Source organism: Dromiciops gliroides, chromosome 2 (genome assembly GCF_019393635.1).
Source record: "Dromiciops gliroides isolate mDroGli1 chromosome 2, mDroGli1.pri, whole genome shotgun sequence".
In the NCBI taxonomy this organism is placed as follows: domain Eukaryota; kingdom Metazoa; phylum Chordata; class Mammalia; order Microbiotheria; family Microbiotheriidae; genus Dromiciops; species Dromiciops gliroides.
Genome location: NC_057862.1, coordinates 9,944,217 through 9,968,283, shown reverse-complemented (window position 1 = coordinate 9,968,283; position 24,067 = coordinate 9,944,217). Strand labels below are relative to the sequence as shown.

The following is a 24,067-nucleotide window of genomic DNA, read 5'->3' as shown; positions in this document are numbered from 1 at the left end:
AGAGACTTTCAAAAACAAACTTGGGGAGCTACATTTATGAAGCCGCCCCTTTTGTCAGACTCAGCTGTGTCCGTTACCATAATCCTTGTGCAGAAACCAGAGGCTGGCTGCTGGTTAGAGCCCCTCAGGTAAGGGGCTCACGGCCCTTCAGCGGGATCTGCTGGGGGAACCGCTGTTTCCTGACTCCCTCCTACATTTTTATCATGTCGTAGGACTGGAAGGAACACACATTACAACATGTTTCTACCAGGTCTGGGTCTGTACAGTGGCTGGGGGCATGCTTTTAGAAGGGCATTGTTCAGGATTTGAGGGTTAAGTGCTCTGAGAACAGAGGCTGAGTCCTGCGATCCAGAATGCAGCCCAAAGACCGCACAAGAAGGATGGCGTCACTGGTCTGGGCCCAGGGTGAGGGTGGAGGGCTTTCTGCTCTGGGGAGGTCCTGGACAAAGCAGGGCTTTCATTCGAGATCAGCATTGATCACTGATTGGGAGAGGACAAGCGATCCATCCAGACCCCCTCCCCCAGCCCCACTCACAGCTCTGGAGAGATTTCAGAGACAATCTGGATGCAGTTGTTTTCGGATATGCTGAACGTGTGGAAGACCACCCACTCTGGTATCGTCTTCATGTGCTGGTAGCATGAAAGGGGGTGCAGCTGAGCCACCTGCTTGTGAGTTAACATCAGGTAGTTCCCTGAGCCATCAACATCACGAGCGATCTGCAGGGGTACATCAGAGAATGATTCCTCTACACCCAGAATTGGCTCTTACCCATTTCTAACAGCTCTCCCTTCAGGGTGCTCTTAAAAAAGCTAGGATTCCCATGTTACAGACCCCCACCCCCAGCATCAGGAGAAGCCAGATTTAGTGTTCAACCTCGGAACAGCACAGATGAACCTCCCTACCCAGTCACCAACCCTTGTGGACGACGGCTCAGGTTAGGCACGTCCCACCCCCTCCCCTCCTTAGGGCCTTCCTTTCCACTGGGCCTCCGTCCCCTCACACGGCTTCAAGCTGTCTTTGCCTCCACTGAATTCTCTGGTGATGTTAAGAGGTGGCTAGGGGGTGCAGTGGCCAGACTGCTGGGCCCATAGGGTCTGTCCCAGAGGAGCTTCTCCTGTGGGGGCTGGCAGGTGGCTCCCCTTATCTCAGGTCCAGGGACACACTGTCTCACTCACTGTCACTTGTTAATTTTTAGACTAAGTGCCTGAGCCCATGTGTCCACACAGAGCTGACCCTTTCCTTGCCCTCAGGCCACTAGTGTCATCAGCGGAGCATTCTCAAGCCAAGCCGCTGCAGAGTCTTACTTGCATAAAGTACCCAGCTACCAGCGCTTTCTTGATGTTCAGGGTGTTCTCCTTTGAGCCGAAAGCTGGTTCTGAGTAGGGGAGCTCGATCCGCCTGACGATGTCTAGGAGCTCGTGCCTGATGCCGTCTGCCGTCCTGAGTGCCGAGGGGCTGAGGAAGTGGTCAGCACACCACTTCTCCACGCAGTCTGGGGGGAAAAGTGCCAAGAGGCCACTGAGAGACGATTCCAAGCAATTGAGGCCCAGAGGAGCTAAGCCACAGTCTGTGGGTCTGTCCTGCTTGCCATCTGGCCGGAGGCAGGAGCCAGTATAGACAGACCCTGCAGGAGGTGAGACACTCTTGGCACCTTCCTGAGAGGCATAGGCAAATGTATACCACCTCAGGGAGAGGAGGACCTTTTCATACATACACGCACACACAGCATAAACATTCTTTTAATCTCCGTTACCACTTTCACACTCAACCCCTTGTCTCCTCCTGGCTGCCCCTGACGTAACCCTATGGGCCTGGCTACCAGCTGCTTCTCCCCAGCCTGTCCACAAGCACAGCCGGGCACCTGGCATTTATGAGGGGCTCAGGCCGGCAGCCTCTGATCACTGTTCCCTCCCAGAGACAGCTGTCAAATGGGGGACAGGACGTACACAGGACATCAAAGGTGACCTGAAAAGGGGGCCCATGAATAGCTGGAGGAACGAGGAAAGGCTCCTGCAGAAGGTAGGAGATGGAGGGTCTTGGGTGAGAAACAGCCAGGGCCACAGTGAGCCACGGCCACCAGGGGGCACCATAGGGCCCAGAGTGCCAAGCTTCAGCCTCAGACCCTGCCTAGCTGGGTGACCCTGGGCAAGTCACTTCTCCCTGTTTGCCTCAGTTTCCTCGTCTGTAAAATGAACTGGACAAGGAAAGGACAAATACCACAATATACTGCTAAGCAAATCCCCCAATGGGGTCACAGGGAGTGGGACAGGACTGAAAGCTGTATCCCAGGGCACTTAGAGAACAGGAAAGGGGGCAGGGGCCAGGCTGTGAAAGGACCCTAGAGTAAGAGGAGCCCCAGGAGTTCAGTGGGGAGGCAGCAGGTGCCGTGGGCTTCACTACAATGGAGCCATCCCCCATCAGAGGCAAAAGGGTCCCAGCTCGGGCCCTTTCTGGGTGGCTTTCTGGCCCCGGCAGAGGCTTTTGGCCTCCCCTCTGTTCAGTTGGAGAGTTCTTTTTCGGTGTCCGGGCCAGCCCTGCTCCCTCCTTCGTGGCTGGGACCTTGGCTCAGCCCTTCACTCTTCAGCAGCTGCAGGGCAGGGGTCCTCTTCTTTTCCCCTTGTATTTGTCCTCCCGGCACTGAGCACAGTGACTGGCACGCAGTAGGCCCTTCCTGAGTGCCTGTGGCTCGACTGCCCTTAACCTCCTTGTAACAGGATTTGGCCAGAAGAGCAGGTCAGGCCTCCACTCGACACTGCAGACTTGTGTGACTTTTCCCAGGTCACTGGCCACAGCTTGGCGCCCCCAAGGGGGAAACTCTTCAGGGGTGATGCCCAGAACTAGGACCCCTGCCCTTCCACTCGAGGGCCATCGCCCCATGACCTCTGCCACCCACCTTTACCCTGCACTTCATCATCAGACTAACAGTCGAATCAAACGCCCAGAGCACAAGTCCTGTCTCTTCCTGGCTCCCCCTCTTCCCCAGCAAGTCCTTCCCTGCTATCCCTCCCTCCCTCCCAGCCTGGCCCGGCCTGAGCTCAGCCCCTCCTGCCCCTGGCTTCCCTGGGCTGTACTTGTCTCTCTATTGTGTGCCAGGCTCTCAAGGGAACATGCAGCTATCTCTGTGTCTTAAAGGAGGTTTCTGTTGCCCTCTGTGCCTGCCACAGTTCTCTGAATAACAGACACGGCTGCACGGCTACAAACAGCTTTTCTCTAATTTTCTGGTTATGGGTCAGACTGCCCAGCACTCACTTACTCTCACTGACTTCCTGGTAAGCGCTGTACACCTTGAGGAGAGTCAGGTGGTCGCCTTCTGGGTGGGAGAGGTGCATCCTCCGCTGCCAGGCCTCCTCTGCTCCATGGGGCAGGGGCAGGAAACAATCAGGAGCTGCCCAGGACAGAATGTCAGAGACTTAGCGCCCAACAACCATAACCCCGCCTGATTCACCCCGGGGCAGCTGTATGTAGAATGCCACCATGCCCAGCTTTCCATTCCGGCACGTTAGAAATTGCATCCGTTGCTAGTGCTGCAATCCATAGGGGACACTGCCCTTTGGCCCGGTGTCCCCGGTGTGCGACGCAGCCGTACCTGTCACCATGGCGGCGATGGTGAGCATCTCATCCACGCAGTCAAATTCACAGGATGCTAGGATGGCCTTTGACAGCTTGGGGTCCAGAGGAAACTCGGACATAATGATGCCAAACTCGGAGAGGTTCCCGTCGTTATCCAGGGCCGCCAGATAGTCCAGGTCTTCCAATGCCTGCATTAAACTTTCAGGAGCTGGAAAAGGAAAGAGGAGCTCTTCTTAGACCTGGCTGCTTACGTGGAGTCCAAGCCCGGGCCTCCCACAAGCTCCCAGCAAACTGCCTGGCGTGGGAGGCGCCTCGCCACCCGCCCGCCCGCCCCTGTGGAAAAATGACTCAGGAGAAGATCCAGGCCCCCAGTGATAAGTAGAAGATATGAAGGGGTAGCCAGGTGGCACAGTGGATAGAACATTGGGCTCAGAGTCAGGAAGACTCCTCTTCATGAGTTCAAATCCAGTCTCACATACTTCCTAGCTACGTGACCCTGGGCAAGCCACTTTACCCTGTTTGCCTCAGTTTCCTCGTCTGCGAAATGAGCTGGAGAAGGAAGTGGCAAACCACTCCAGTATCTTTGCTAAGAAAACTCCAAATGGGGCCACAGCGAGTTGGACATGACTGAAATGATTAGACAAGAGAGAATATGAACATGTATTTCTCTCTCTTTTTTTTTTTTTCAGAGCAATGAGGGTTAAGTGACTTGCCCAGGGTCACACAGCTAGTGTCAAGTGTCTGAGGCCGGACTTGAACTCAGGTTCTCCTGAACCCAAGGCCAGTGCTTTATCCACTGCGTCACCTAGCCGCCCCAAACATGCACTTCTCAAAGAAGAAATCCAAATGATCAGTAGCCAACCAGAAAAATGCTCCAAAACACTAACAATTAGAGAAATGCGAGATAAAGCAACACTGAGGCTCAACCTCAGCCATCAGACAGGCAAAACTGGCGTGTTGGAGGGGCTGTGGGGAAGTAGGCCCGTTACTGCCTCGTTGGTGCCTCTGTGAAGTGGTCCAGCCATTCTGGAAAGTGGTTTGGGGCCCTGCTCAAGAGCTACCCAACAATTCCGCTACTAGGCCTCTGCCCCCAAGAGGTCCAAGACACAGGAAAAGGTCCCATCTGTCCCAAAATATTTACGGCAGCTCTCTTGCAGTGGCCCCATCAGGGCGGGGATGGCCTTTGTGTGAGATGAAATACTACGGGGCTGTAAGAAAGGGCCTTGTAGGAACTCATGTGGAGTGAAGACACCAGGACAACAGTGACCGCTCAGGAAGGCTTAAGAACTCGATCCATGCAATGCCTAGCCGGCTTCCAGACTGATGATGAAGCATACGCCCCCACCCCACCCTTTGACTCAGAGGTGACACATAGAATTCTGCATGTATTTCTGGCCAGTGTTTGGCTGGACTCTTCATTTGTTACAAAGGTTTTGTTTTCCTTTTTCTTTTCTCTCCCTTGATGGGGATGTGGGAAGGAGAGATAATAAATGCTTGTTATTTACTAGAAAAAAGATTTGAAAAATGATGGATGCAGGGAATTTTATAAAAGGGCCTTTGACCAGTCACTGCAGAAAACCAAGAGCCTGAGGACCAAAGGGGACACTGATCCAATGGCTCCTGTAGCCTGAACACCAACCCAGACCTAAGCCTTCCCAGTAAGATCAGGGTGAAGCAAGGGTGTCCATAATAACCATTCTTCTTCAATATTGTACTAGAAATGCCAATGTAATGATCAGAATGACGCCACCTGCTGGAGACTTACTGTAGGAAAGCTCTGCCATGAGAAGGCATCTCAGGGCAAGCCATGTGGCTTTTCTTTGGAGTTTGCTTGTGGGAGGAAGAAGGGGCCAGGCTGGCTTTCTCACTCTTTTTTTGTCTGGACTCTCGTGGAGAGTAGAGCTAAATGCGCTCTCCCTTTGATAGACAGATGAATCTAGGCCTCTTTCTCTCTTCACCAAATTCTTATTCTCCTTAATAAATGCTTAAAAGTCTAACTCTTGCTAAAGCTTATAATTTATTGGCAATCACTCATTAGATTTTAGATAGTATAGCTAGAATTTTAGTCCCTTACACCAGTTATAGCAATAAAAGAAGAAAAAGGTACTGAAGGAATGAAAACAGGCAACGAGGAACCAAAACTATCATATCACTATTTGCAGATGATACGATGGTGGACTTAGGGACTCTAGAGAATCAATGAACAACTTGAGCAACATTGCATGCTATAAAATAAAGCCACACAAATTATTATCCTTCCCATATACTACCCCCAAGAAGTCAGGAAGAGATGGAGAAATTCCATTTTAAAATAACTGCAGACAACATAAACTATTTGGGAGTCTTATCTGCCAAGACAAACTCAGAGACACAATTACAAAACACTTTCTTTAAAAAAAAACAAACAGTAGTTTTTTTCCAATTGCATGTAAGATAGCTTTCAACATTTTTTTCTTTTTTTTGTGGGCAGTGAGGGTTAAGTGAATTGCCCAGGGTTACACAGCTAGTTAGTGTCAAGTGTCTGAAGCTGGATTTGAACTCAGGTCCTCCTGAATTCAGGGCCAATGCTTTATCTACTGCACCACCTAGCTGCCCCCTCAACATTCATTTTTTTTTTCCAACATTCATTTTTGTAAGATTTTGAGTGCCAAATTTTTCTTCCTCCCTCCCTTCCCTTCCCCCTCCGCAAGACAACAATCTGATATAGATTACATAGTATAATTATGTTAAACAGATTTCCACATTAGTTATGTTGTGAGAAGAATCAGAACAAAAGGGAAAAACCACAAGTAAGAATAAACAAACAGCCAACAAAAGTGAAAATGTTATGCTTTAATCTGTATTCACACTTGAAGGTTTTTTGTTTTTGTTTTTTTTTTGGAATGTGGAGAGCATTTTCCATCATGAGTCTTTTGAATTTATCTTGGATCATTGTATTGCTGAGAAGAGGTAAGTATTACAGTTGATCATCACACAGTGTTGCTGATACTGTGTACAATGTTGTCCTGGTTCTGCTTACTTCACTCAGTATCAGTTCATGTAAGTCCTTCCAGGTTTTTTTGAAATTTGCCAGCTCATCATTTCTTATAGCACAATAGTATTCCATCACCTTCATATGCCACAACTTGTTCAGCCATTCCCCATTTGAAGGGCATTCCCTCAATTTCTAATTCTTTGCCACCACAGAGAGCTACTATAAATATTTTTGTACATGTAGGTTCTCTCCCCTTTTTTATGATCTCCTTGGGATGCAGACCTAGTAGTGGTAATAAAGAGTATGTACAGCCCCATAACCCTTTGGACATAGTTCCAATTTGTTCTCCAGTATGTTTAGACCAGTTCACAACTCTACCAACAATGCATTAGTGTCTCAATTTTTCCACATCCTCTCCAGCATTTGTCTTTACCTGTTTCTGTTCTATTAGCCCAATCTGATGGGTGTGAGGGGGTATCTTAGAGTTGGTTGTTTTTTTTTTTTTTAGTGAGGCAATTGGGGTTAAGTGACTTGCCCAGGGTCACACAGCTAGTAAGTGTTAAGTGTCTGAGGCCGGATTTGAACTCAGGTACTCCTGAATCCAGGGCCGGTGCTTTATCCACTGCACCACCTAGCCGCCCCCTTAGAGTTGTTTTAATTTGCATTTCTCTAATGAGTAGTTTTATAGCATTTTTTTCATATGACTATTGATAGCTTTGATTTTTTTCTGAAGACTGGCTGTTCATATCCTTTGACCATTTATCAACTGGGGAATGGCTTGTATTTTTATGAATTTGGCTCAGTCCCCTATATATTTAAGAAATAAGGCCTTTATCAGAGAAACTTACTGTAAACATTTTTTCTTCGTCTAATTTTGGCTGCATTAGTTTCGTTATTACTTTTTAATTTCATGTGATGAGAACCATCCATTGTTTTTCTGTGATGCTCTATGTCTTGTTAGGTCATAAATTCTTCCCTTATCCACAGCTCTGACAGGTAAATTTTTTCTTGCTTCCCTGATTTGCTTATGACATCACCCTTTGTGTTTAAATCGTCTCCCCATTTTGAGCTTATTTTGGCATACAGTGTAAGATGTTGGTCTATGTCTAATTTTTTCCAAACTGCTTTTCAGTTTTCCCAGCAATTTTTTGTCAAATGATAAGTATTTGCCCTATAAGCTTGGATCTTTGGGGTTATCAAATCTTAGATTACCATGGTCACTTACTCCTGTTTATTGTGTATGTAAGAAGAGAATTTGGAACTCAAAATAAAACAAATGAATGTTAAAATCACACCCACACCCACACCTACTTTTTGAAAGCCAAGTCAGAGGCCAGCCCCAACGGAGCTGCTCCCTCCATGGGGTGGGCCGTGGGTGACCTGCCTGAAGGGATGCTCCGAGGGGCTCACATAAAACAGGCCTGGGATTTGGTCTAGAGACAGGAGCCTGAGAGAATGGAGCTGCTCTTTGTAGGAGTAATGGCGGGGAGATGGGGCCACTGCACCTGTCAGCCCACCTGATCTGCTGTGTGACCGGGCAGCCCTGACTCAGGTCTGATTCAGCAAAGGTCTCAAAAGAATACAGTGAGACAGGCCCGGAGGCTCTCAGGTCAAAGGGGAGAGGTGGCTGGGGGTCACTTGGCACAGTCTGTCCCTGTCTTTGGCTCTCGGCCTCCACGGCTGCAGAGCCAATGCCAGGGGTGTGAGAGTCCATTTGGGGGCAGAGTGCAGTGCAGCCGGCTGAGCATGGGGGCTGGGCCAAGCTGAGCCACAGCATCTGCTTTGTTTTCCTTCTGTGAAGGGCAGATCGAATCTACACTCTAGTGCAGCCAAATGCTGCAGCAGCCTGGGGAAGGAGCAGGCCGATGCTGTTTAGAAGGGACGCTTTAAATTCCTGGCACAGCTGGGCCATCACTGTTGAGCAGTGGGAAGGGGTCCTCTCCCACCGGCCTCCTGCCCCAGGATGCCTTTTCCTCCAGAAACCAAGTACCAAGCTACAAATCTGCACCAGATGCCCCAAAAGAAAAGAGGGCCCGCAGAGCCAACAGCCAGCGAGGGGCAGGAGCTCACAGCTGCCCAACCGGGAGCATCCCTGGACGGACGGCTGGCGGGCCCTGGATGGTCTGCTGGCCAGAGGCCCCATAGGGGCCTGGGCTCCGGAGTGGCTGCCACCTCGACCTCGGTAATGCCAACAACACTGGGACTTCCCTCCTAAGACCAACACCAAGGGTTTGCACTGGGACCCGTTTCACTTGAGAAGGGCAAGTGTAGATTCTACTGTGAAAGGTGTTGTGACCGACAGAACAAAACCAGAAATGGCTCCCCCTTACACACTGACTTTTTAAGTCAGACCAGACAGTCACCTCGTTAAACCGAGAAGAACCCAGGGGCTATTTCTCCTTCAATTAAAACCAGTGGAAACAGAGCCGGTCCATGCAGAGGAAGCTAAAGGCCCCCTGCCCTCTGGGGCTCAGGGTTTGTTCTTGGTGAGAATATCGTGCCCACCCCATTTACGCCCAGGACAGCATGCATTCCGTCCTGCCTGACAGGCCCTTGGCTCACTGCCATCGAGGCCCCTGTGGTTCTCCTTGGAGCCTCTTGACTTCACCAGCCTGTGCCTGCACAGCCGCCTTCTTCAGGCTTGGGGGCGTGTGCTGCTTCTGCAGACTGCGAAGCTCTCACTCGTCTCACGGTATCTCTCACAAGTCTGCTTTTCTTCTTTCAGCCTGGTGAGGTCCTGGTCTCACAGCACAGTCCTAGGAAGCCTGGGCTTGTCCTCATTTGTCCTTCTGCACAGCGCTCAGCTCTTCTACCCTCCCTTGTCTGTCAGGCTGGCTTTTAAAGATTCTTTTCTTTTTCCTTTTGGGTGTGTGTGTGTGGGGAGGGGACAGTTCCAAGGAGGTTGGTTCTGCCTTCCCACATGGAAGGCAACAGTGGATGGCTTTTCTAGCCTTCTCCTTCCACATGAGATAGGATAAAAGCGTAGGGCTCTAGCTTCCTGCCACTTAAGTGTCCTCCCTCCATGGGCTGTTGGCAACAAGTAATACCAGGTCTCGCCCGTGGACACGAGACCCAGTGAATGCAAAGCCAAGTGCAAGCAGCCAGCTGCTTCCCCACCCTGTTCTCTTTCTTAGCCCATCTTGTATGCTCGGGGATAGCCAGTGGTTTAGAAATGGGCAGACGGAGGCCTCTCTCAGCCTCACAAATTACATTTTTCATTCTGTTCCAGAGTCCTCTAAAAGACCGTGATTATCTGATAAAAACAAAGATGTCCCTATCAGGGCCTCATAGGAATTCAATTAATGCCCTTTGGCCCAGTTATGCCAAATCCATTTTCATATGGTTCATGGATCCTGAAAAGGGTAACAAGTTTGCTGCATTTGCTTATTTCAATTATAACTTGAATTAAATGCAGCAGCTGCAAGCCAGGCCCGTTTTCTGCTTCCCAAATGATGAGTCAGAAAGAATGCCCAACATTTCCCTCCAGCGCAGCACAAAATGGTTGTGTGAGTACGACGGGTGCAAAGTCCTACAAAACTACCGCTAGAACAATGCCGTTACCCCGCTTATCTGCCGCAATCTTGCGGCATTCCCAGCTGGCTGGAGTCGTGCACAGAGAACAGATTTAGAAGGAGAAAGAGAGAGTGCCACGGGGCAGTGACCGGTGTCCTCAAACTTCTGGAGGGGCTAAGGAAGCCCTCGCACCTGGGGCATGAACAACATTCCCATGGATCTCTGCGGTCAAGCCACAGGTGGCGGCCCTTGTTCTTAGATGAGGAAGATCTCATCTGTGCAGTCCACGGGGCTGAAAAGCCTTTTAAAAGTGAGACTGATTCCTCTGGGAGGCAGGGGGCCACCTAATGGGCCAGTCACATGACAAAGAGCCAGCCACTCTTGGGGTCTAAAAAGTCCAGTCAAGACCCTTTAGAGCATCTCCTTTGGGATGTCTGGTCAGGGTCTAATTGCTGGTAGGGACAGTGGGAATAGACAGGAAGGGAGGGAAGGAGAGAGATAGACAGAGACACAAGAGAGCGAGAGACAGAGACAGACAGAGACAGAAGAGAGTGAGCGACAAAGTTAGAAGTGAGAGACAGACAGAGACACAAGAGAGCGAGAGACAGAGACAGAAGAGAGTGAGCGACAAAGATAGAAGTGAGAGACAGAGACACAAGAGAGCGAGAGACAGACAGAGACAGAAGAGAGTGAGCGACAAAGATAGAAGTGAGAGACAGACAGAGACACAAGAGAGCGAGAGACAGACAGAGACAGAAGAGAGTGAGCGACAAAGATAGAAGTGAGAGACAGACAGACAGAGACACAAGAGAGTGAGCCCCAGGAAGAGGACAAGAGAGGACAGCTGTGTAAAGTTGGCGTAAGCACAGGACAGAGAGCAGAGCTCCACAGAAGCTGATGGCAGAGGACACGTCCACCGGCACTCACTGCTGCTCCTGAGGGCTGAGGAGGACGATGACTGAGAGGGAGCCAGAGCTCACTGGGAAGGAAAGCTGTCGCCTAGGCCTCAGGACACAACACATGCTGCCCAACGGGTCAGAAAGGAGAGATGGGCCAGCTCAGGGATCTATCGCACAGGTGGAGCTGCCTGCTTTTGCTCTCCCCATAGCCTTTTTCTTGGGAATTCTGGTGGTTTGCAGCAAGGAGGCCAGCCCGAGAGGTGACGCTAAGGTGTGGGCAGGTGTGCTGCCCAGGAGGCCCTAAGCACTTCTGGAAGAACCCGGGCCTGCTTGCAATCCTCAGGAGAGCAGAAATACTTCCTATGCAACAAACTGCCCCTGCTCCAACTTTTACCCCAAGTTTGAAGCGTTGACTTTCTTTGGATAAAGTTTAACCTGGACCATAGGAAGGGGAGTAACTGACTGGGCGCTCCCCAGTACGCCAGTTAGACCAAACAATCTCCTGCAGCCTCCACTAGGGAGATACACTCTTTGTCCCTGAGGCCTGACATCGGGATTTCTCCCTAGCCCCCCTGCTGAGTCCCAGAGGTGGACAATTCACCATGATGACAATTAAATTAAAAACAAGAGCAAGGCGCCACACCCCCCAAAGATGGGCAACGGGACAGACACATGGCCGGGCCTCGCCAGCAGGGCCACAGTGAACACCCTACCTGGTCGGCTCAGGAAGTCACAGTGGCCCAAGCCTGCGATATCGATCCGCTTCAGGAAAAGGACCAGGCTTGTCAGGTTGGCCTCCTGCAATTCTGGGGTCTTCAGCGGCTTCATGTCCCCGCAGGCAAACTCTTCAGAGTACAGGCGGAACAGCTTGCCTGGAAGAAATCAGACAAAGTGCCACTGCTGCCTTTGCCCAGTCTCCTGCCATGCGCTCGCATGCCTCCCCAGCTCCAAGGGCCCACAGCTACCTGAGGAAGATGCGCCCAGGATCTGCTTGCGGATGTCGGCCTGGCTCCTGCTGATGGGCTGCAGGACAAGGGAGCTGGCTCGGATTCGAGGCCTGTAGACCTGAGAATGGAGAAACAGCATTTTAGCATCAGGTACGGCCAGAGCGAGCCGGCCTCGACAGGCCCTTAGTGAGCCACGGGGGCTAACCAGGCACCTTGCCAGCGGCAAGCCCTCAGCTCTTAGGGCTTTTTTCATAACGCTCTGATGCTCAGAGGCTGTTGGCCCCTTGACAGTCTGTGAACTTCTCAGACAACTCCCTAAGACCCGTGGGTGCAGAGAATGGGCCAACTTGCACTGGGAGAGGGACTCTCCTCATTTGTGGGTAACCTATACTAACCAAACAATAATGGTACCAAGTAGTGAGGCTGGAGGGGGCGTATCCTAGGTGAGAAGTTTTAACTATGAGTTCTTGCTGGGTTCATTCAATCATGACTGATTCTGACTGTTCTCAAGAGAGCCCAGCCTCTCTCTTCCTTAAGAGGTACAGAACTTTAAGTGGGGCTGGTGAAGGGCCCTGTGAAAGGCTCTGAAGGAACTCTGTTTCTGGCACACAGTAAGTGCTTAATAAATGTTTGCATCATGAAATAGAAGAACAGGTTGGTGTTTTGGAGTGAGGAGAGATGCTTTCCTCACAGAACACCCCCACATCCCCAGCTTGCTGCTATGTAGGTGGCCCCAGCAGGCTTGGTAGGTACCTGGGGCCCCAGCTTTGTTCTCAGTAAAGACAGTGGGGAGAAACAAAAAGCTAAGGTAAGAAGGGGATGCCAACCCTGATGTGACAAAGGGCAGATACTGGGTGGCTGATGCCTTCAAGGAAGACGCTGACAATGGCACCAAAGGAGTTACAACCACCACGTTTCCGCGTCTCCTTGGGAAGTGGGAAACACACCTGGTTAGCCAGGATGCCAGCCACAGCCAAGGTGCCCTAGGCAGTTTATTTCCAGGCCATCGAAAGGCTGAGCTGGTGATCTTGTTTCTGCCCATGCCCCCAACCCTCCTCACAGCAGGGCCCCGCTGAGCTTCTTGCTGGCCCGACCCTCCTGCCTCTCTCCTGCAGGCTCCAGCCCTGGCTCAAGAGCGTCACCTCACCTTCCTCCTTTCCAGCCCCACGTCAATCACAAAGCGGACCGAGCCGGCCTGCAGCAGAGACTCCCCTGAGCTTGTCGTTAGCACCACTTTTCTTTGGTGACCTCGGCTTCTTTTTTCTGTGTCTTCGTTTGGCCTGAACAGGAGGCATTTTTCTTTTGGATACAAAGGGACAACTATCAACTCCCCAAGGTCTGGGTGTAAGTTAGCACCTTCTCGACAAATGATTTCATGGACTTTTTCAATTTCCTACGGTCAAAAACATGCAACCCATGAGCAAAAACAGCAGTTCAATTCACAGAATGTTCCTGGAGTGTTTCTTTTACTTGAGTGAGGGATAATCCAACAGCCTCCACCATGGATGGAAGAGGATGCTTGTGGCTGGCCCTCAAGTGTATCTATGACCTTTTCTGAAAAAAGGGCAAAGAAAGGATAACACAGATGGGACACCGAGAGGCGCTAATGGTTAACCGAGTTGCCCAAAGAGGGCCCCGCTTGGGGACACCCCCGCTGCCTCTCTCAGCAGCTCTTCCCTCCCTGTGCCATCTCAAGGGAAAGGGCGTCTTCCCTTATCCATCACGGGCCATCGGTGATGGTCATTGGTGTGCCATGGAGACCCGAGGACTGAGGATCACGGGATTTCTGCCTAGTGTGTTCTGTGAGCAGGTGCTCTATCTGGGTCACTTTGGAAAGGCCTCTGCTGGCCTAGTTAGGCAGGAAAATGCCCCCAGTGCAGGAAGGCATGCAGAAAATGGCTCAGTGCTTTTTATAACTTGTGCTTCTCAACTAGACAGGCTCATTTATTTCTGGAAATATCTGAATGTCAAGTGAGGAATTAGATGATTATGCAAACTCCTAAACAGGTAGAAATTCCAAGTCAGAAAGAATCGTGCTCCTAAGCCACAAGTTCTTCAAATATTAAAAGGAAAAACATGTTCTTTCAAATGGCAGATTTCCTTTTCTTTAAGGTCTGTTTTCAGCAAGTCCCTAAACTTCCCCCCCCAATCCCTGGATGCTTCATTTGCATCGTCAGCAAAGGCTGAGAGGGGTCTGAGAGTTGTCGCCAGATGACAGCCCACAGCCCCACTTGCCTCAACCCTCATCTTTCATTCTCTGCTCTGCTTCCTCCTCAGGGTTGGACTCACTAATTTTACAAACAAGGAAACTGAGGCCCAGAGTGATAAGAGGCAGAGCAGAATTCAAACTCAGGCTCCAGCAACAAACCCAGAGCTCTTTCCACTAAACCACAGCATGACCTTCATTTTCTCATCTGTAAAATGGGAACATTATCTCTAGCACCTCCCTAGCTAAGGTGCTATGAGGGTCAAAGGAGGTGACCTGCACTCAGCACCATAAAGCTGCAGGGTACTGGTTGGATGACGATCGCAGCAGCAGCAACAGCGGTAGGAGCCTTTCAATGGGGTTCAGAGTGTGCAAGGTGCTTTGCACCGAGTCATCTGCTCTTCACGAGGGCCTTGGGAAGTTGGTCTATTCTGATAAACTGCTCCTAGTCCCATTTTACAGTTAAGGAAACTGAGGCTGGGAGCAGTGAAGGGACTGAGCCAGACATGAATTCAGATATTCCTGCCTCTAACCCAATACTCTATCCACTGCACCACCTCCTTGCCTGTCCATACTGTTTGTCTGTCCTGAGGTAGGAGCCAGGACAGCCACAACATCATCAGAGACAGCTGAGAGCTAACATTTTAAAGCGGCAGGCACGGTGCTGAGTGCGCTACAAATAGGAGCGGATTTGATCCTCCCAATAGTTCTTGGAGAGTAGGTGCTGTCATCACCCTCATTTTACAGAAAAGGAAACTCAGGCAAACAGATGTGCGGTGACTTGTCCAGGGCCATGCAGCCAGGAAGTGTCCACGGCTGGATGTGAATGCGGGTTTTCCTGACTCCAGGTCTGGCCAGCCCAGTATCCGATGTAGGGAAAAGATGGAAAAAGTCACAGCTGGGTGGCAATGCTTCAGCAGAGAAGCCTGGTGAGCACTTCTTTGTCAAACAGGGAAGCTGTTTACCTCGCCTGGGCAGGCCCACCAATGCCAACTTTTTAAATGTCCTTGTTTCGGGTTAGCTACGTGGCACAGTGGATAGAGCACCGGCCCTGGATTCAGGAGTACCTGAGTTCAAATCTGGCCTCAGACACTTAACACTTACTAGCTGTGTGACCCCGGGCAAGTCACTTAACCCCAATTGCCTCACCAAAAAAAAAAAAAAAATGTCCTTGTTTCCCAGTCTCTTCTCGGTAAGAGAGAGTAAGTAGTAAGGCAGAGAGGGCATAACCGTAAGCATCAAGCTCTAAATCAATTCTGAGCAAGGACACGTGCCAACCTGAGAATTATGGGGCAACGATTCACACCCAGGGTGTCCTTCAGGACGAGGGTGATGCCCCCATGCTGACTGACCACTCACGAAAGAATTAGGACTCCACCCACTGGGGACTACACTCCTGTGGCTTTGAAATGTTTAATGCCTTTAAACAAACACTACGCTGCACGGGGGCTGCTCAGTAACGCTGCACGGGGGCTGCTCAGTAACACAGAGTACAAGTCCAGGGCAGAAATGAGCTATGGTGGTTGCCTGAGGAGGGATGAGGCTGGCCAGGGCACTGACGTGGTCGCCTCTGGACTTGTCACTTCTTACTCTACCTGTGACCTCACCGTGTGGGGCCTCCCTGCCCCACCTGGGGCCGTCTGCACTGGTGCCACAGGGTGATGCTCCACGTCTGCTCACTGACGTGAAAGTGGTCAGGGAGTTAGTTCTTCACTAGATCTGCCTTGGGCCGGCCACCCTATGGACTCTGTCCCAGGAAAATCCCGTCCCCTCCTTAAAGGGTGTTCATTCCATCTAGAGGTGATGCCGTGGGTGGGTGGGGTTTGCCCTGCCTCCTTACAGCCTCGGTTTTCTCCTAACCCCTGTCCGGGGCCCACTCCCTCATCTCCAGCACTTCGCTCAGACCCTTCCTGAGGATCTACGAGCAGACGGCCAGAGACTGGGGGAACATGACTCCAGAGCCAGGAAGACCTGCTTCACACCCACCCAGACAAGCATCATTGACACTAGGAAACAGCTGCCATCCAAAAGGAAGAAGCAAGCCACAGTGCAGTGAAAATGCCCCCGAATGCCCAGTGCTCACAGGCTCGAGTCACAAACGTTTTCATGCAGACCAGAACAAGTCTAGGGGGGAGGAAAGGCTTCTGATGTGCTGTCCAGACCTCTGGCTGGCTCAGACCCCTGGCGGCTTCCTCGGACACGCCTCCGGCACCTCAGCCTTGTGCTCATTTTCACCTCCTGCTTCCCAGCCTACCCCCTCACTCTTGGCTGGCAGAGAGAGCTCAGAGCAGCCTGGGAGGTCAGTCAGCTTCTCCCACACCAGGCTCCTTTTCAACTCCAGAGATAGGCACGGCCCCCTTCATTAGAGCTCCGTAGCAGGTGGCTCCTGCTCCAGGCCCCTGTTTTACTGCTCAGTGTCACTTACCTGCTCACAGGCCAAAAAGGCGGCAATGTCACCTTTCTCCCCAGTGTGGTGGATTTCAAAGATAAGCTGGCTGACCGACGCCAGGTGGTCTTTGGGGGCCGTGCGCAGGTGCACCACCTCCACGGGGGACCCATGTCTCACTTCGATGTGCGGCACGTTCCCGTAGTACGCAGTGAGCTTGCCAACCAGGGGAGGAGAGGTGATGATCACCAGCTTCAGCTCAGGTCTGGCCAGCAAAACATCCTTTAAAAGGCCAAGCAGGACGTCCGTGGAGATACTTCTTTCGTGCACGTCATCCACGATGATGACCCCGTAGCATCCCAGGAAAGGAACAGACATCATTTCTCTCTGTAAGATCTCGTCGGTGCAGTACCTGTGCAGAGGAGACACGGGTGAGCACGATCCCACACGAGGGGCTGGGAGCAGGTGTGCAAAGCACACAACCGGACCTGCAGTAGGCAGGGTCTGGGCTCACCTAGCCACCAAGCAAGGCCCTCCAGCCCGGACATCCTTCTCCCCAAGGGAGCTTGGGAAGGCTCAGAGTCCTGGTGACCTCATCAGCTGATCTTTCCCTCCACCATGTTAACAAAAGCTTCTGCACTTTAGAGATTTACTTGGAAGGAAGTCGCCTAAGAAGTGTCCTGGTTGGTCAGCCTGGCAGCCTGTCCCACAGGCTTAACCCCCTCTCCCCCCACCCATTCATCAACCATATGGCAACCCCATCTGGGGGGCCGCTAGGAACCCAGTCCCAGGCAAACCCCTGCCTCATCTCTCTGAATAAACAGTTATGGCTATACCGACTAGAACTTATCCAAACCATTGCTAACCCTTGGCCCCCACTGGGGAGTCCCCTGGCTGTGCACTAAGTAATGTCCTTTTAACCCATGGATTCAGGCAATTTTTGCTCCCAAATTCACCTCCTCCAGCTTCCTGGGTTTGCTGGGTAAACCCATGTTCGGTACCTACACCTGGAAGACCTTCTAGCCCCATGTCTGTAGACTTTGGCGTGTTTGACAGCTTTAGAGAACTTCAGAAAGGCCATGATTGTATATAGATCAGATCACTTTCTGTCTTGGGGAGGGGGGAGAACAACTTGGAACTCAAAATCTAATGGAAACAAATGTTGAAAACTAGAAAATAATAAAATACTTTTATGATTAAAACAAAAAAGACAGGGGCAGCTGGGTGGCACAGTGGATGGAGCGCCGGCCCTGGATTCAGGAGTACCTGCATTCAGATCCGGCCTCAGACACTTGACACTTGCTGGCTGTGTGACCCTGGGCAAGTCACTTAACCCCCATTGCCCAACAAAAAAAACAAAAGACAACAAAACCCAACCCTAATCCATGAGAGCAGAGGGTCACCCAGAAATCTGGAGCCCAGTTAAAAACCTGACTGAGCAGCCCTTGGTGCCCCACCTTTTCCTCGGCACTTCTCTCCAGAGAAGCCTCTTTGGCATCCCTCAGAGCAATGATGCAAGGGTGTGGGCTGTGCCTGCCCAGGCGTGGGCCTGCCTGTGGACTGCAATGTCCTGTGTGCTGCCAGACACTCTCTCCTTGCGTGCCCTTCTGCAGAAGGCATTTGTGCCAACTCAGCCACACACAGGCTTTCAAAATGGCAAACAGAGGATGGGAAGTAGCAGGCAGAGATTCAGGGAGGACATCTTTGTTCTCCTAGCATGTGGCCGGCTGACAGGGGCCTCTCACCTGTGTGTATGTGTGTGTACATGCATGAGTGTACACGTGGGTGCGCGTGGGTGCGCCTCTCAGAATCCCTGACACCACCACCTGCCTGTTTGCGGCTCTGACCAGGATGGTGCAGATGGCTGCGACTGCTCCCTGGGACTTCAGGGAGAAAACTGAATGTGCACACACCTCAAGATGGTCTCGCTGGTACAGCAGTTTTCAAAAGGGATGGCGTAGCCGACTTCATGGCCTATGTTCACATCCATTTCATCCGCGACCCGCAGCGCAAGCTGGACGGCGGCCTGCTTGTGCACCTGGGTACACACCACACCCCCATGCTGGTACCGGGTAGAGAGACAGTATTCCGCGCACCACTGCGGCACCTGGGGAGGTGGAGGGAAGAGGAGACGGGAGATAGAACATCAGGTCCTGCTGTTTTGGGGGAAACCCAATGAAACCCCCAAACCAGCTCCAACTCCACATGTGATCACTGCTCACCTAGGGAGCCGATGGTTAAGTGAGCTGGAGCAGCAGGCCTCTAGGAGTTGATAAGGCCTTCAGACAACAAAACACTTCATAGGCCTGACCGTGCGTTCACTGGTGAAGGATGAGCACTCAGACGCACAAGAGGCAAAAACCGACACAGAGAAGCCAGGTCACAGAAAGGGAACGACAGACTACATACAAGATCATGTCCCGGGGCAGCCCAGGAGAGACCTGGGACCCAGAGCGGCCTGTGAGCTGAGGCCCAGGTACAGGGAGGAGGGGAGCAGACCAGGTTCTAATGCCCTCAGTGTTCTAGAAGGAAAGATTTCCAAGGAGGGGCCGGGGAGGCAGGATCGGAAAAAGCTTCTTGGGGGAGGCAGCACTGGCCTGGCGCCTTAAAGCAAGACCAGCCCAGGCCTCCAGGGGAAAAAGCCCAGCATGGGTCCGGAGGGGCCGACCCACCAGACTGCTTGGGCTCCCCCACTGAGCCCCAGCACACTCCGCAGGGGGAGGGAGGGCACAGGCAAAAGCTTCTCCTCAGACAGCTAGGGCTTCATTTCCCAGCAGGCTACACTGGGTGCCTCCCCCCTCCCCCAACCCCCCCCCCCCACACAGAGTCTTTTGGAACCTCTTTGAGGGTGGCCAGTTGGCCTAGTGGCTAGAGCCCTGGGCCTGGTGTCAGGAAGACCTGAATTCAAATCTGGCCTCAGATACTTTCTTGCTGTGTAACCCTGGGCAAGTCATTTACCCCTCTCTGCCTCAGTTTCCTCATCTGTAAAATGAACTGGAGAAGGAAATGGTAAACCACTCCAGGGTCTCTGCCAAGAAAACCCCAAATGGAATTCCGAAGAACTGAACAATAAGGGACTTTTTTGTACCTCGCACAGTGCCTGCCATAGAAGGTGCTTAATAAATGCTTATTTATCATTGAGTAGGGTGGTACTAGACCATGGAGAGCCTAATACACTCAGTATTAGGATCTTTATTGAGAAGACCTGAGGGAATCAAGATGGGAACGAGAAGAGATCTGACAGCAATGGGAAGGATGAATCGAGGAGGGAAGTGGGGGTGGTGAGGACAAAGGAGGCAGATGGGACTTGGCAAAAGGTGTTCTATGGGAGGCCAGGGGCTGGAAAGAGCTCAGAGAATCCTAGGCAGACTAGGGCAGCCCAAGAGCCTGATGTGCTCACTGCTCTTGGTTTTAAGGGAAGGCTCCCTGGGGAGCAAGGTGGCTGTGATGTTCAATACAAGGTCTCCAGAACACATTTTAAAAATAACCCCCGCCCCCCCCCCCCCAGGTTTGGCGAGTGGACAAAAAGAGCCGGAATTGGAAGTCTTGGTGGGACCTCTGGGGAAGATGCGTGTCAGGTGATTTCTTTCTGGCTGGCCCATCAAGACTGTCTCATTCCAGGAGCATCTTGCTACTACTGCATGTTCATTAACTCTCTACCAGCAAATGAAATATCAGAGAAACAGGAATTAACTGGCTTTCAGTCTAATGTCCGGGCAAAGAAGCAAATAGAAATGTGCAAATCATCTCTTCTTCATCCTGGGTTCTGAAAAGATTTTCTGTATCGAGAGCTTTTATTTTCACTAGAAATCTTCCCTGGCCTTTGGAAAAAATGAACGGCTCTGCTCTAAGCAGCTCAATTTGCATCGAAATGACCAATTGTCCCTTGAAGAAAATGCAGACATACAGCTCACACTAGCAGGCCACCTATCATGCCGACCTCCCTGCCCCGCTGCTGTAGGCCAGGCAAAGGCACATGGACAATCCATTACAAAAGCGCAGTCAGGTTGGGAAAAGACGGGCACACACCCAAGTCCCCATTTCTACCCAACACACATTTCTCCCTGGCGGTCCCCGCAGCACGTCCAGCTCCACCTGCACCAAACTGAGCTGCTGTTCTCTGCCCCAGATACACCTCTCGTCATGACTCCCTGTTTCTGTCCATTCACCAAAGCTCAGCGCGGTATTTTTAAGAAATGTTTTCTCAGCACCTTTTGTTAAAACCACAGCCTTTTCCAAACAGAACCACGTCACTCCCCAACGAGCCTTCCCTTCCAAACAGGGCATTCGGCTGAGAGGGGATATTCGAGGGGCTGGCCTTGGAATGGATCGAGCCTAATTTTAAAACTGATTCAGAGCACAGCTTTTTAGACTCAGATCGGCTACAAGGCCTGGTGTCCCTTTGGAGAAGCCTTCGCGCCTCCTCCTTTCTCCATCTTCCTCCTTCCCAGAATCCCAGGGCCTGAAGGGCTGGAGGTCCCTGTGGAAGGTGCTGCACTGGCTGAGGCGCAGCCACTACCCTCTCTGGTGTGATAACCTATCTGAAAGAACAATACAGGAGAACTAGCACCTGAGTGAAAAGCCCTGTGAACCCGACCCCTCATCACGGCCTCCTGAGGAACAGGTCAGGCTGCAGCAGGGGGTCCCCACTCACTGTGCCGCCCACCCTGGCAAGGAGTCTGGGCAAGCCTGGGGAGCCCTTCCTGACCAGTCCATGGCCTTTCGGCCCACCCAAGAACCACGTTTTTAAATGCCCACAACAGAGCGCATCGAGGGATGAGGAAATCAGTCATCTTGAGTCCCATGCAGGTCAATGGTTCCCCTGGAATCTACTAAGGACCCTCATTTTTGACTTGGATTCTCTCCCTGGAGGGTATGAGAAGGTTCAGAGAAGGGGTAGCAGAGTTAGAGAAGCAAGATCCCAGTGGCTTTTGGAGGACGGGTTTCAGAAGCTGGGGAAGGAGAGGCACTAGGTCACCAGTGACCAGGGCTTGACCCTCCCGTCTTGTCACCTCTTCTTCCCCGCCTTCTTGCTCATTCCATTGACTGCCACACCCCGTTGGTCCCACCTCCTCCTGTAAGGGTTTCCCATCCTGGTGCCCCCTGGGTTTGCCCCATTGGCATTCTCCCCTGGACCACTGTAATAGCCTCCTGCCAGCCTCTCCTCTCTCCAGCTCAACCTCCACAAGGCCCAGGTCTAACCACGTGATGGGACTCTCCTGCTTAAAAACCTTCCATGCCTCCCTATTGCTTCTGCACAGAATTGAGAACTCCTGAGCCTGGGGATTGAAGGTTCTCAACGACTCCACCCCAGCCCACCTGGGCAGAGGCCTTCGAACCCTGTCCTCAGACCACTGGCAGATGTCCATCTTTGGCCCCCACCTGCCCAGCTTCCAGAGGCCGCCTTCCTTCTGTCACTCATGGTCCAGTGTGGAGTCCCCCACCCCACGAGGCCCTTTCTGACTCCCCAGGGATTTCTCCCTCAGCAGCACCTGGCCACCTCTTCCTTGTTGGGGCCACCTAATACTTGTTTACTGTTGGATTGTAAACTCCCTGAGGGGAGGAGGCTCAGCACAGGAGTATGCATGTGGGAGGTACTTGATAAAATGATTCCTGAATGGTCAGGGTTTCATCTTACCCATGTGGGGCTTCAAGAAAAGAATGGCAAGTGCTGGGGGCGGGGAGGAATGGGGGGTGCCTCTGGATTGGATGAGGGGCAGGAGGGCACATGTTCTCCAAGAGGATTTGGTTGGGGGAGATCTCCCATGGGGTGGGATGTCAAAGGGGCTCAGCTGAGGCAGTGGCACCAGGAGGAGGAAGAAGGCGACGCAGACTCATGATGCCCTTCTGAAAAAGACGCCAGAGGACGCAGCCCTAGCCAACTATGACAGGAATTCGGTCAAGAGGCTGGCAAGGGGAGCCAGGCTTGGGAGAGCCGCACCCTGGTGCCAGCAGCCCTGCTCAAGGCTGGTGGTGAGGCTGGGGAAGAGGCAGTGACTCTAAGCTCTGGCTGGAGGGCATCTGGAGAGAATAAACACACTGATGCCCAGCATGGGTCCTGCCCTGGGAGGTCATGATCAGGCACCCAGGCCTCCAGGCAAAGCGGGGGATGCTAACTCAGAGTATGCATGGGAGGGGCCCCTGCAGATCCATGGGCATGAGGGCCTTCTGGACATGCCTTGTGGCCCCCTGCTGGGCTCTTTGAAGGCGTGGGACTTGAAAAGGCCATTTTTTTATGGCACTGGAGGTGGCCAGGTCCACTCGAGAGGCCGTGGATCAATGGCATTGGAAACTTGCCCAGTGGTTATGGCTGAAGACCCAGATTTACTGGTTGTCTCGACAGCGGTGACAGTTGAAGCTGTGGGACTGCATTAGGCCAAATATTTTACATGCATCTTATTCTGAGCATGAGTCAGAGAACCAGCCTTGGGGTTAAGAAGTCACAGGTTTAAATTCTCAAATCATTTAACTTCTCAAGAGTTTCAGCCAATTCTAACAGGTTACACATTGATTGAAGAGCAGGGGTCCAGCTTTGTCTATCGAGGGAACTGGGAATTTGGGTTTCTTATGCCAAGGCACTCAGAGTAGTGAAAAAAAAATCTATGCCACGTCCCCCTAAAGACAGTGCATCTGATGAAAAGGAACCGGAGCAGCTGAAGGCAGTATTAATGCCTCAGTGCATTCTCTGGTTTTAGATCTCCACCACTCCAAGGCCTGTCCAACACGCTCACCTCAAGTTTCTGGTTATTGCTAGTACGCGCTGCAGCCTGGCCCCAGTGAAATCGTGGGCAGCCTCTAAGGGCATCAGCTGAGCAGGTGAGGTCAGATGGGGAGGAGAAGGGAGCCCCGTCAGAGAGCCTGAGGAGGGAAACCTAGAACTGGGACAGGGGCCAGAGCCAAGAAATCAGGACATGGGAGTCAGTTAGGGTGGGAGGGGCAGGCGGGCCAGTCCCACCCTGACAGGCACCCAGGCTATGCACATACGTGATATGGTGGGCTGACTCTCTCCTTGTCATCTATTCATACAAACCTAACAATGTGGAGGAGGGCCGGTACTGACAAATAGATTGAAAGAAAAATTTTAACCATCATTGGACTGCCTGGACTAACCATGACTAAAGAGAGCCATAACATCATATTTCAAGAAATCACAAAAGAAAAGTGCCCACATCTCTTAGAATCAGAGGGTAAATCAGAACCAGAAAGAATATACCAGTCACCCGAAAGCTTCATAGCGAAAACTCCCAGGAATATTATAGTCAAAACCCAGAGCTTCCAGGTTAAAGAAAAGACACTGCAAGCAGCCAGAAAGAAAGAACCCAAGTCCTGAGAAGTCAGTCAAAATCACATAAGATTTAGCACCCACTGCAATAAATGAGTAGAGAGTTTGGAACTCCAGAAGCGGGGAGAGGAATATGCATATATACAATGCCTGCTATGTGTCAGGCACTATAGTAAACACTTTTTAGAAAATATTACCTTGTTTATCCTCACAACAACCCTGAGAGGTAGGTGCTATTATTATCTTCACTTCAGCATTGAGGAATCTGAGGCAAACAGAGGTTAAGTGA

At 51.6% G+C, this 24,067-nt stretch overlaps 1 protein-coding gene across 2 annotated transcripts in view; it reads right to left on the bottom strand.

Moving 5' to 3' along the window:
• DHX32 (DEAH-box helicase 32 (putative)) overlaps positions 1–24,067 on the bottom strand; it is a 55,533-nt gene that overhangs the window by 1,341 nt on the left and 30,125 nt on the right. The window contains exons 4-12 of one of the 2 annotated variants that reach the window (XM_043989983.1): positions 18,410–18,603; positions 16,536–16,908; positions 13,052–13,297; positions 11,923–12,022; positions 11,671–11,829; positions 3,588–3,779; positions 3,255–3,386; positions 1,306–1,493; positions 536–717 (exon numbers count right to left, since the gene is read on the bottom strand). In XM_043989983.1, coding sequence (XP_043845918.1) covers positions 536–717; positions 1,306–1,493; positions 3,255–3,386; positions 3,588–3,779; positions 11,671–11,829; positions 11,923–12,022; positions 13,052–13,297; positions 16,536–16,908; positions 18,410–18,603 — 1,766 coding nt within the window. The remainder of the gene's footprint in view (positions 1–535; positions 718–1,305; positions 1,494–3,254; positions 3,387–3,587; positions 3,780–11,670; positions 11,830–11,922; positions 12,023–13,051; positions 13,298–16,535; positions 16,909–18,409; positions 18,604–24,067) is intronic. The other variant, XM_043989984.1, reaches the window with a different exon arrangement.